Here is a 13,376-nt window from a genome sequence, read left to right as displayed (position 1 = left end):
GCACCCCGCAGGGCCCGCTCTAGAATCCCCTCCGCCACATCTGGATACCCCGGCGTTCCCGCGGCCGCCCGCCCACACGGACCCGCTGCGCCAGTTCCTCTTATCTCGCCGATGATAAAGGCCAACAAGTTCCTGTTTAATATCAACATCAACACCGCTGGCAAGTGTCTGGGCTTCAGCTCCAGCCCACGGCAGCAAGTTCGTTTATCTACGCAACGGGACATAACTGGCCGGTATGTTGGCGCTGCAGCGTTATCGGTGGGACCATCAGCACCCTGGACCTCTACGGAGACGCAGTGTTGTGCAAGTATCAGCAGCAGATAACAGCGCCGGTGAGAGGGCCGGGTGCAGCGGCAGCGGTGATGTTGCTGGGAGTAGCCTCGACGACAGGTGTGGCGGCTGGGCCTAGCAACGCAACAGCAGCAGCGGCGGCAGTGATGGGGCTGTGAGGTGCAGTAGCCTCGACTGCAGGCGCGGCGGTGGTGGGGCCTAGCAACGCAGCAGCGGCAGCGACGGTGGCGGGGTTGGGAGGTGCGGTAGCCTCGACACTACTCCTCACTCGAGCTGTACGCTTCTCGCGACAGTCTGCCCCAGCAAAATATCTGGCAACTTAGCTACATTTTTAGTGTTTTGGAAACGTAACGCTGAGGTGCAAAGTACTGCATCGTTATCCTTGGAAAAAGTCTGCGTTAATTATCATCGTTGCTCTCGCGGAAACGGATGTGCTGATGGCAGAAGTCTGGATGCAGATTATGTGTCAAGCACGGAGCATCATGTGACACACGGATACTAGAGACGCGGGAATAATGTTACAGACGGTTAACGGTACAGACACTGGCGAAGATGGTCCATAAGGCGTCCCAACGCCAACTGCCTGTCTGCAAAACAGGGGTATATGTAAACATCCCGGACCCATACGGACCCGATATTACGATTGGACGGGTATCTAGGTCATAGGGGTCAGTTGTTTTTTCAAACACGCCACGTGACGCCACCACACGCCGCCCTGATTCATTTGGAGGACACAATATCCGAATGTGTCAGAATGTCTCGACGACGCCGGGGTTAAGGGGGATGCATTTGCAATACGTCCAAAACATGATACACGTCGGATGCATGCAATGTGGTATAGGATGTGGGGTACGTTTAGACTCTTTTTATAGGACAGAGGGCGCAGAGTCGTCCAGCTGTGGAGGGCTGGAGAGAGGTGCCGTGGGGGACTCTTTTTAACATCTTTTACACAAAAGCTATTGTGGAGGAACGCGCATTTTTGTGGGTAGGAATGCATGTGTTTTGTCTTCTCCCACTTGTGGTGGTGTAAGTTGTTTTGAGCCACACCACCCTGTGGCGCGCAAGTGAGATTTTGTGCACACGCAGCTGCAGCTGCGTGTGTGCATGTGCATGCGTTCGAACTGTATATTCGTTGCCGACCCGTGGGTTTCTCTCTGCCCCGACGACGCCCTGTGGCGCCCTGCTTCCCGTATGCTAGTTTTAGCACGTGCGGAACAACTTGCAGAACGATAGGTGGGGCACTCGTACGATCACCAACCTGGTAAAGCGACCATTCCACCGCAACATACTAGAGGTTAACTTTATTGATAACTCACACGCATGTCTGAGAGGTCCTGAGAACAGAATTTGACGCCTAACTGTTTCTCAATCCCGGGGATGCTGTGCGCGACCCTTGCGAGTGAGATGGTTATCCTTTATGAAGAAAAAGTACGGTTTGTATTCGTTTTCTTGCCTAACTGTTGCACGTGCCGGTTCAGTTCATCAAGGGTACCTTTCGGCGTTTGTTAGCCCGTCCGTCGCCGCTGTCTGACATCGCTCTTTGCGTTGAGCGCCGGCTTTGGAGGAATAACTCTAATACTAAAAGTCTAACTAAATGTTTGAAGGCATGCAGCGCGAGGACTGACTGGCACGGGCATAACATGCCGCTCGAACATACGCAATATATATTGTAACGGCTGCGCTTGGAATTGTTTGCATGGCTATGTTGCATGATGATAATTGTTTTGGGGGGTTCAAATCCTCAAATGTGTCAAATGCCAAGCCCGAGGAAATCTTTGCATGACCATTATATTGCTTATTGTTTTGGGGGTCAAATCCTCAAATCCCGTTGGGATGTGACCCGGATTTGCTTGGGAATTCACGAGGTCAAATTCCGGGATTCCGGCCCCGTGAGGCCTGTGTGGAATGCCAAAGTCTCCCTTGTACGGCATGCTTGAGTTCCTGCTCGGCTTTCAGCCTCAAACCTCTGCTCGATGTGTTATAAATGTACACAAGAAGCTTTACAACACGATGTTCACATCATGAACTGAAGCATGTGTATGGTCAGGCGTGCGATTAGTTGACGTTTTCTTGTCCCCGGAAGGCGCTAATCCCTCCACGGGAAGACGCGCGATACGGTAGTTGGAAAACGCACAATGGTTGTGCACGTGAGCGGCTGGCATAGAAGCGCACTTTCATCACCACTAGTAGGGACTCAGGCAGCTATGCTTTCTTTTTTTAAGCTATCACGGCGCCGCTCGCACCAGTACAGCGCATCGTCTTCATCAGCTCCGAGTGAGTCTCCTTAGCCCTTCACAGCCTGTCAGGATTAACAGCTTCTTAAGTGCGATGCAGGCGGAACTGGCCTCGAGCTCGCGGATTACCCTTCGACAAGCAACCCTGTAATGCCCAGCAGCTCAGCATCTGACAGCTACGCAAGGCCAGCGACTTTGCCACCTGGAAAGGCTCTGCAACTTCGCACAAGTGTTTGTTATTTGCCTCATCCTGAGAAGGTGAGGCTTATCTTCGCGCAATCTTTATTTGTCGTGTATTATTATAGTTTAACCTGCAGGTGCACTATGGTGGCGAAGACGCTCACTTCATTTCGGAGTATGGAGGAGGAGTACTCGGCGTGGCTGATGGTGTTGGGGGCTGGCAAGAGAGCGGCGTGAATCCTGCAGGTAAAGAAGTGAATATATCCTTTCCATTTTCACTATATGTCCTAAAGTTTTCTTTTTCAGATTATTCGCGGACGCTCATGCAACTGGCGCGGGCTTACCTGGAAGGCAAGGACATCTTTCAAGACCTTGTTTCCTCAAGGCAGGGCGTGCACATTGATCCCAGGGTGAGGTGGCGTAATGCTTTTGATGCCTATGATTGGTTCTTCGGTATGCAAATGATGGCCGTTGGGCATTTTGGCTGCAGGGAGCGTTGGAGGCCGCACACATGAACACGAAGGTGCCCGGTTCGGCAACCGCGTGTGTGTTGCAACTTGACCAAGTTAATGGCGTTCTCATGGCTGCTAACCTGGTGCGGTTTCCGTCTTGCAGCTTTAACGCAGGATTTGCGATGCTGGCTTATCCATACTCGGGGGACGGAAACCTGTGCTCGTAAAAGGCCACACATTAAAGATGAATTGACGGCCTCGTGACTGGTGACTCGGTGCCCTGGTTGCCTGCCCTATGGGTTTTCCCAGTTTATATCAATCCGCCTGACGTTCGAACCATGCACGTTTGCGCTCACAGTATAGTGTGCCATGCATGAGTATCCAACGGTTGTAAAATTGGAGCTCGTACTTTAAGGTAGGACGTCTGATGGCGAGGTTGCTAAGGTTCACGCCTATATGCATAGGGTTTGCTAAGCCATTTGAACGGGATCCACTTGTTCCAACAGTGTCATTCGCTTGCTATGGCTGTTTGGTGTCCAATCAGGGTGACAGTGGCTTCGTTGTAATTCGAGAGGCAAGGGAATTGGTTCGTTCGAAGCCATTGCAGCATTACTTTGATTGTCCTTTACAGTTTGGCGCATTTCCTGAGTTTGTAGAAGCTACCGATACGGCTGACATGGCTGATATCTACAGAATCGCCCTCCAACCTGGAGATGTTATCGTTGCCGGTGAGTTCTCGTCATGTACTGATTATGCCGGTTGCGGTAAAGGCCGACTGCATCCTGGAAACCATCATACAGTTTGCCTTGTCAGCACTGATTGCATAAGGTAACCGTGTTCACCGGGCGCTCTCCAGTAAGCCACTTAAGACATGCTTTACAAAGCGAGCAATTGTTGAGGCACACTGCATTGGCTTAGACCTCATGCTTGAGGGGCTGGGAAGTTGGAGCGGGAGTTTTCCTGGTTGGTTAACTTCTCTTGCAGCAAGGAAACTGAAAAACCTATTTATTGTTACAACACTGTTTTTCAAGTTGCAGTCCTTTTCGGGTGTGTGTCTTGGCCCGGTTAAAGTCTTGGCGCCTGAGAGGCAATTTCCCAAGCTTCAATTTGCAAAAATAATAACCGGAGGACCTTAACGGGCAGGGTCAGGGGTTTCCGAGCACTAAGCACTTGTGCCGGACAGCAACCATGTCCACCTAGGTGTTGACCGCGAGGACCTGGCAGCTCCGTCGATATGCGTCTGTGTCGTTATGTGACGACACAGACGGTGTAAATTAGTGCGTTTGGCCACGTAGTGTTTATCTGACTGCCTTGCTTCAGCCAGAGGTCCCACATCGGGCGAGTTTCAGCAGGATTGGCTGCTGCGATTGTAGATTCCAACTCTGCGGGTCGCAGTAGCAGGGAGTGCCAGCTGAGTTGCATTGTGGGGTATATAGTGGTAATGAAGATCAATTCTCTAGGATTTGGTAATATTTGGGGGAGCATATCATTTGTGGAAGTCAGGTATCAGCAACACTGCAGTCGTGCCGATGCCTCAACTGTTGTCTCTCGTGTCCCTGGGTGGGAGTGCACGGATTTCTATCGTAAGGGCTATCAAACTTCCCATGTGCCCACATTGGGCTTCGGTATTCTATGCAGCGGTTGGAAGTCCGCACCCTGCACTGTTGCGGGGGATGACGCTGGATTGTGCAAAAATTGAAATACTGATTTTTGAACGCAGAGGAACATACTTCAGAAATGAGCTCGTGCTGGGGCAGCTGATATGTGCGGTTTTGGATAGCAAAACCTTGAGCGGATACAACTGAGAGGGTTGTGTGTGGTGGGAAATTGCATTTAGCTGATATTGGCACATAAATGCATTGGGTTCCGGGGTCGGGATTGGTGGTTAATCATAAAAGCGTTCTTCCAGAAGCTGAATGGACATATGGCTGAGGTGACAGGGTTCATGCACATTGTTTCTACTAACGGATTTGGCAAACTTCTACGGCAAGTGCAATTGTCTGGAACACAGCATGGGAAGTTGGTCGGTGGAATTCTTATGTTATCTTGGCTGCATCCCGAACTAAATGACCTTGGGCCTCGGTTTGTTAACATTGCCCTACATCAATTCAGGAACGGACGGTCTCTGGGACAACTGCTACGTGACGGAAATAATACCGCTGCTACCGAAGGGACCAGCAGACGTCCAGGCCTCGGCTGACGCCATCGCGGCTGCTGCCCGGCGTCATGCAAGCGACTCCGAATATGCATCACCTTACACGCGCGAAGCCTTGTCTCAGGGGTAAGATGATGCATACAAGATAGTGACACAAACTTCCTTGCCTTGGCCTTCTGTAGGCTCTACCACTGAACCCGTTTTTCTGGCTGTAGCTTGGACCTGCCATGGTGGGACAAGCTCCTTGGCGTATCTTTTAAAGGAGGCAAGGTGCACTTCAAGCAGCTTACAGGAGGCAAGATGGATGATATCACTGTGCTGGTATCCTTCGTTGACGTGGTGGATGCTCCATCGTGCATTTCAGCTGCAACATCGGAAGTGACTGGCAACGGGATGAGATGCCCTGCTTCCCTCGAGGACAAAGAGTTGTGGGCAGGGCGGCAGCTGGAACTATCACAGTAAAAGAGCTGGAACCATTGATTTCGTAGGGCAAGAGTCCTAGAGTCTTGTGTTGCTGGAGCATGAGTTCAGTGAAAGTCGTTGCTTTTAGCAGGATGGTGCCATCTTGTTCAAGTCCGCGCTTACATGGCAGGCAAGTGCTTGCTACTACAAGTGGATGGACTGCCATAGCGAAGAAGTCTTGGATCATTTTGCAGTGCGCATAACAACCGCTACTTGCTGAGGAGCTTGTGATGGCAGTGTTGTGGAAGCTATTGGCCGTGCACAAGCTTGTGAATGTGTGTACGACAGTAGGACAACAGCATTATAGTTGGGGAATTATTGCTTCTAGAGCATCGGGGTATACCCCCTGTGTTCTACTCTGTCAGTTGCTCTCTTGAGGGAAGACTTCAGGACAAACACGTATGCCTTTACCTTGCACCACAACTTCCTTTCAAAAATCGTGTCAAAAGTCTAGCTGGGACGGAACCCGCAACCTAATACTTGCCTAGCTCGGCTAATAAACGGACATAGCACCCCTCCGGACCTCAGTAAGGGTCGATTGATAAGTGGAAAAAGCTTTCCCCGGTCTGCAGGCTAAGTACCAGGCCCTCAATACCCGCAGGGATGGCCTCTGCTACCAGCCACAGGTCTGCATAGTTCACAAGGCATGATGACCTGGATCTGCTTCGCCTTGGACTTTTTGATACAGGGCGATGGATGACAGACAACAAAGGTCACGCTTGGCATAAGCCTGCCAACTGAGAACAGTCCAGTATTCCTGATATGATTATAAAGAATAGAATACTGAGACAATAAGCTAAAATAATCAGTGTTGGAAAATACAGGTGGCGGCGAAATACTCACCCTCCGATCCACATAAAGCCTTGAGGAATCATCAGTCCTGATTGGATGACGTCTCAGTAGCCTTAAGCATTTAGTCCATTGCTGGCACAACAAGCTAATGTATAGATATGCGAGAAGCCCATGACCCCATCTCTTGCCGTTTCGAACTAGGGACCATATAGGCTTAATGCCAATTGAAAACCCTGAAACTCCTTCTTGTTGTAATCGAGGGGTGCGGCTTTAAACAAAGTGGCGAAACCCTGCCTTCCCCGGTATTTCGGGGCACCCTCATCCAGTCACCCTAGTCAACTTCTCAGTGGATCGCTCAGGTTCCGCACCCACCACCAGCATCCAACGGAATCTGCCAGGTCGACAGCGGCCCAACTCCATTCCTGGTCGGCTCGCAGGTTAACTTTATCCCAGGTCACCACCGTCCATCAACTAGGGGCGCAGTACCTTCCACCATCGGAAGGATTTTCGACCCTTACAGGTCTAGATCCCGGAATCTCCCGGGGGCAATGGTCGCGCGTTACCAGTAGTGCCTAACCCTAATGTATGTATGCATGTACGTATGTATGTAAGTAAGTATGTATGTATGCACGTGCGTGCGTGCACACGTAATGTGACTCACGGTGAGCCAGTGCGGGTGTGCGGGTGCAGGCGTTACCGTCATAGCCCCAGTGGGCTAGGCTCACCATCTTAAAATGTAAGTGATCATCGCAGAAATCGAACACCATCTCCGCTAATCGACGGTCCAACTCAGCCGCCTGACCCGCCAGCCCCGAAGCAGGATCATCGCCACTGACTGCGCCGCTGCTGCCGCCGCCGCCAGAGACCGCCGCAGGCGCAACCTTAGCCGCCGCTGCCGCCGCGGTGGTGCCATCTGCGGGGCCGCGGCCCGCCGCCGCCGCGGCGGCGCGCGCAAAGGCACCGCTGAGCAGTGAATTGAATATAATCAGCGTCTCATCCAGGTCCCACACCACAATTAGGTCGACGCCCGCCGCCGGCGCCGCCGGCCCCAACGTTGCCTCCGCTATGGCTCCGTCATGTAGACCCCGGACGTCACCCTCCCTCCCCCCGGGTTGGGGGATGGGGCCGTTAGCTGCCGTCGCCTGGCGGCTGCTGGTACCTGCCGCTGGTTCCTGCGCCGCCGGCCCTGTCAATTTGACGGCGGCGGCGGTTGTGGCGGCCACCGGCTCTGCCACTGCTTCTACGTCAACCATGGGGTCGTATAAATCGTTAGCTGATCCGGTCGCTGCGCAAGTGTTGCCTCCCGACGCTGCCACTGCTGCGGCGGGTGAGAATCCCCCTGTGCCTCGCTGCGGATGATCCTCCTGTTGCTTTTGCTGCTTTTGTTGTTGATGTTGTTGTCGTTGCGGCTGCTGCTCTTCCTGCGGATGATGGTAATGATGCCGAGGATGCCCCTTTTCATGATCCTGCAAATAATGCTGCTCTTGCTGACCATCCTGCTGCTGCTGTTGGTGGTGGTGCTGTTTCGATGCGTGGTGTTGGTGCAGTGCAGTCCCTGCCGACTGTGTGGTCGGGAAAGGAGGTTCCGCCGTAGACGGAGAGGAATCTTCCGGCCGTGCTCCGCTGTACGACGCCCAGCCCTTCCATGTGCCATCACCATTCCCGCCGTCGCTGGTGTTGGCACCGTCTGCAGGCGCCGCCGGGTACTTCAATATGGCGCTGTGGCAGTGGTAGCTTTGCCAGGCATATTGCGACGGATGCAAGTACTGGTTCTGCTGGTAGTGTTGCTGGTAGTAATTCGCGTGGGCTTCGTGAGGAGGATGCAGCTGACCGTATCCTGTGTGCTGCCATGCCGGATATTGAGGAGGGTAATCCGGGGCCGGGGCCCCGATGTAGGATTGTGTGTGACCCCATGCGTGCTGGTTTATATGCCCATGTGCGCCGGAGCCAGCGCTTCCAGGGTAGGATGTTGCGTATACCGGTTGAGGCGCGCAATGCCAGGCATCAGCTTGGAACGGTTGTGGCGCGGGCGCCCCGGCACCGTCTCCGGAAGTTAATTGATGTTCGTGGTTTGTGGCTTGTAGGAAAGCTGATGATCCATGTACCGCTGCGCCCCAGTCCAAAGTTGATAGCGGATGGGCCGATGGTGGAGGAACTGGCACCGACTGGTGAAAAGGTGCCGATGCCATAGCTGCATACAGTTAATACTAGAGCGCTTTAGTTTACAGTGGAAAGGATACAAGCTCTTGCTACTGTCTAAAGTCCAGGTAAGAGCGGTAAGACTTGCGTCATAGTCATGCAGCGATGACACATCCAGACTAGTCCAGCACCAGCATAGTACTCTGTAGCCAGCTAAGCATACGAGGTGAAACGGTCTCATTCTGGTCCGTTAGAAGTTTGGAACCTGCTCCGAAGCCGCAGTGCAAATAGCAAATGCAGAACTGTCGTTGTGCTACGCTACCAACGCTAACCTCAATCTGAATCTTATACCTTATAATAAAATATTGTATTACGGTGGCTGGCAAGCTGTGAACATAAAGCATAAGTAATATAGAAAATCAGGATTATTCGTAAGGATTCAATTAACTAAATACAATATAGTTATTAGTATGTTTAAGGTTTAAGGCATTTAGCTGATTAATAAGAAAAAAATTTGAACAAAGCAGACTTTTTCACACACATTGCAGATTAATCGGAATGGAGAGGGAGTCAAGCACGTGGGAGCTGGTGGGAGCCCTTGCATGGCACAAGGAATGCGAGACATAGGTTGATAACGATCGTTGTATGAATGTTGATAAGATATTGAACAGCTTCGGTGGTGATTGGTAGAGGTCCACTTCCTGGCCATCGGGGCTGCGTGAGCTTAAGCCGTTGGAACATACTCGGTTGCAGAATCGACAGCGGAAATTCCAGTCATGATTTGCAGCACTGAGCGCAGCTGTCCTCGTCGTTGGGTTACTCTTATTATTCATCATAATACCTGGTGAGTTTTCGAATGACTGCGGTGTTAGACTTGTATCATACCTGTACGTAACTTTCGTAGCCTACAACCGCATTTTTCCAGTAACTGAATGCGAATCGCGAACTAAAACAGAGCATTCTCTTGTAGTTATAATCATTGCACATGTCCTTTTACATACTTATGACAGCCGCGGCCTTCGCACTCTAAAGATGTATGAACGGTATATTAGTCGCTCGTCCTGCACCAACACTGCCTGGATGCTTGCCCTGACGTACCCGCCACGCTGCCTTTTGCGGGAAAGGTTGTTCTGCTTGGTGGTGACAAGCACCAGCTGGCAGCCGTGTGTGAACGACTCCCCAATTGGCGAAAGTCCTCGGAACCCCACCAGAAGGCCCATAAGCAAATACTGCAGTAAGTTCTCAACAGCTGTTAAGAACTTGATGAGATACAACAAGCAAATACTGATAAGAACTAGATGAGGCTTGAGTGAGCTTGTGCGCATGAATAGCTACATTGCATTGCTCAGACAGACGAAGCCACATAGGCCGCAAGCCACTTCAGCATAGTTGCGCCTGCGATCGGCCATAGCCCGCAGACGCGGACGCCGCAAATGCTATCTGTTTACACCCTACAGGCGTGGTTCACGTACGTATTCGCGTATATAGAATATCATATAGAAAATTTGCGTGTTCCTTGCGACTTGCAACTTGCGACTTGCAACTTGCGACTTGCGACCTTAGCAGTACACAAGAGTGCACTTCGCCTCGCACCCGCAATTTGTTATGCAAGCAGCCATAATGCTAATTTGCTCCGACGAAGGTGGGCTAGTTGCGGTAAGTTAGCATAGGTTAAAGTTTCGCACTGGTCCCTGCTCTCATGGCCGGTATGTCTTGCATATATGAAATGGATCAGTTTGTCTTGTTCTTGTTCTTCCGCATGGTCTGATCGTCAGCCAGCCTGCACGCTGTCACGTCGCCAGTCTTGGGTCCCACGCCCTCTGGTCTACTTGCTGTATCTCTACGTTGATGTTGCTCTTCTTCTGTATTCGTCTCCGTTCATGACTTGTCATTGCTGATCATCTTAAAGGGGGGGCGCATCTGCTTGACGGTCTTCTTCGAGCCGTGAATCTCGCATTTACTGTAACAGGAAATGGCATTTACTGTAACAGGACATGGCTTGACGAACGAGAAGAAATTGACCCGGACAAAGTCGCGTTTGTCAGAGCTATGGCGAGGTCCCCGTGCACGTGAGAGTCATGGAACGGGGACCTCAAAACGAACGGCGCAAGGCCTCACACGGGGAACGTAAACCCTCCCCGTCAAAATCGCAACAATTTGCATTTTTGTTTGGTACTTTTTCAGCAGCTCCAAAACGTTCTGATGCTGTAAAAGCTGCAAGCTTACAGGGTGTTTCCACTTGGCCGGACACTATCTTCGGTACACTATGTGCTAGTGTGGACTTAGTGTAGTGCTAGTGTGACGGTGTTTCCACTAGCGACACTAAGGAGCGCCGAAACCAAAATTGTTTTCGTATTTTGAATGTTTTAGCGCCAGGGATTAATTGCTGATAATTAAGCATTCGCGTATTTAAGATCCGCTGCGGCGCAGCCTGCGTCATGATGACCGCCATGAAGTCCGCATGGTGCATTGGCAACGTCCGGCCAGCGAAGGAAGGCAAACTAGCGGTATATGTTTGCTGAACGTTATTGAAGGAGGGCTCCATTGCAAAATGGCGGTGTTCTGAGGCTGTCGGTGTTGGGCGTGCGCAAATCAACGCGGCGTTTGCAGGAAGTCTATGGTCAGAAGGGAAATCCAGCTCATAAAAGTTGCCCGCCAAATAGTTAGTGCTAGGTACTAAAGTTAATGGCAGGTCTGATTCCAATTAACTTTAGTGTGCGCTAGTGCGGACTTAGTGTACGGGGTGTTTCCACTTGGCATTACGGTTCTCCGCCAGGAGTGCCCCAACCTCCAATTTGTTTGATGAATATTTTCTACTATCATTAGTAGTATCAATATATGCATTTAGAACGGCGAGAGACGAGTCCAGGACGAAGAACATTCAAACTTAGTGTTAGTGTTCGGCCAAGTGGAAACACCCTGTTATTAGGTGTAATGATGAACGACGGTTCAAAACGTACTCCCCGAACCGTTCCTTCTCTGTAATCATACCCCGGTGCTGTCCTCCAGTATAAAGAAATGTTATTCATGTATACTGGGCCGTAGTTGTGCTGTCATGTATAGCGGTATCAACAATTACTTGCCCGTAGCCCAGAAGCCATCGAAAACAAAACCTGCCCTTAAGAAGACAGAAGTAGTAGCGAAGGCACAGAAAGAAACTGCGGAAAACGCCGCCACCAAAGAACATGTGTCCTTGCTCCACATGCAGCCTGATCAAGACGAAGGTCCCGTAAAAGAGTATTTCTATACGAATCATATACATGATGATGTGAATGCCGTGAGTGAGGAGGATGCATCATCAGGTGAGGGTTCGGACACCGATGAGGATGATGGGCCTGCCAGGCCCATGATCCTCAGTGAGGACGCGAACTCCCGCCAGCTAGTGGCAGAGGTATAGTTTTAGTCCGTCCACATAACCGTTGCATCACATAAGAATCTGCTTCATCAGGCGGGGGTCACGTTCAGGAATGCAGTCGCCGCAGCGGACGTCAGTACCTGCCCTACGTGCCGGGCTGAGAGCTCTGGCAAACCACTGCCTTGTCCGATCACCGTGGTGACGTGGGACCAGCCTATTGAATTGGAGGTTCCCGTTCACTACTGCGGAACCTGCAGGAAGCAGTTCAGCATCCGAACCACCGCAGTGGACTGCCTTCAGGACTCGAATGTTGTCTGGGACATCAGTGATCGACACGCCGGCAGCCCACCAGGCGGCAAGCAGCCAACCAAGGGGGGCGAGCAAGCAACAGGGGGTGGCCAGCGGGGGAACAGGGGCAGCCGGAGCCAACGCCTGGGAAGGGGCGCCAAGCTCGCGGCTTTGCTACAGAGACAGCGTGGGGGTCTAACAGGAATCAGACCAAGTGAACTGAGGGTTAATCTAGGACTTCCTGTTTGGGGAGAGTGATGGGATACTGAATGGGTGCATACTGGATGATCCTGCTGCGTGTGTGCATGAAATGAGTGTTGATATGCCACAGGTACATCTCGCTGGTGAATTGCCTGTTTATTTACAAGAAGCTGTGAACATTTCAAACAGCATGGTTGGGGAATGCATGACCTTGACTGACCGCATGGCCTGGCCAGGGATCACACCTGAGGCTGAGTACGGCAATCATGAATGCAACTGGAATGCAACCGTTCGGGCTGATTTTTTGCAGACAGCCCCCAAATACCCTCACAAGGCCACGGCCCCAAGCGTGCGTCCAGATTCCGACATCGCCCAACCCAGGTTCCAGCGCCCGAGTGTCACCAGACCCCACCCGTGCAGCTGTCAGGCACCCTAGCGCCCCGGCCCAAAGTCAAGCGTTCGGGCTGACTTTTTGCAGACAGCCCCCAAATACCCTCACAAGGCCACGGCCCGAAGCGCGCGTCCAGATTCCGACATCGCCCAACCCAGGTTCCAGCGCCCCAGTGTCACCAGACCCCACCCGTGCAGCTGTCAGGCACCCTAGCGCCCCGGCCCAAAGTCAAGCGTTCGGGCTGACTTTTTGCAGACAGCCCCCAAATACCCTCACAAGGCCACGGCCCGAAGCGCGCGTCCAGATTCCGACATCGCCCAACCCAGGTTCCAGCGCCCGAGTGTCACCAGACCCCACCCGTGCAGCTGTCAGGCGCCCTAGCGCCCCGATGATGCGACGGTTTGGTGGACGAACTAAATTATACCTCCGTCACTAG

General features: G+C 52.0%; 2 protein-coding genes across 2 annotated transcripts; one reads left to right on the top strand and one right to left on the bottom strand.

The window, feature by feature from the left end:
• Positions 1-2,282: 2,282 nt before the first annotated feature.
• Positions 2,283-6,250, top strand: VOLCADRAFT_108071 (uncharacterized protein). Its single transcript, XM_002958254.1, has 7 exons — positions 2,283-2,565; positions 2,626-2,783; positions 2,843-3,115; positions 3,196-3,300; positions 3,702-3,885; positions 5,270-5,438; positions 5,528-6,250. The coding sequence occupies exons 1-7, from the start codon at positions 2,427-2,429 to the stop codon at positions 5,772-5,774; spliced, it is 1,275 nt and encodes a 424-aa protein (XP_002958300.1). The 5' UTR covers positions 2,283-2,426; the 3' UTR covers positions 5,775-6,250.
• Positions 6,251-6,298: 48 nt separating this feature from the next.
• VOLCADRAFT_99550 (uncharacterized protein) lies at positions 6,299-8,755 on the bottom strand (the record flags this gene model as incomplete). The annotated part of the gene is made up of 2 exons (XM_002958237.1): positions 6,299-6,402; positions 7,228-8,755. 2 exons carry the CDS (start codon positions 8,753-8,755, stop codon positions 6,299-6,301), a joined length of 1,632 nt encoding a protein of 543 aa, XP_002958283.1.
• Between the last annotated feature and the right edge of the window lie 4,621 nt (positions 8,756-13,376).

This window comes from Volvox carteri (assembly GCF_000143455.1).
Source record: "Volvox carteri f. nagariensis unplaced genomic scaffold VOLCAscaffold_89, whole genome shotgun sequence".
Lineage (NCBI taxonomy): Eukaryota > Viridiplantae > Chlorophyta > Chlorophyceae > Chlamydomonadales > Volvocaceae > Volvox > Volvox carteri.
This window is presented reverse-complemented; position numbering and strand designations above follow the sequence as displayed.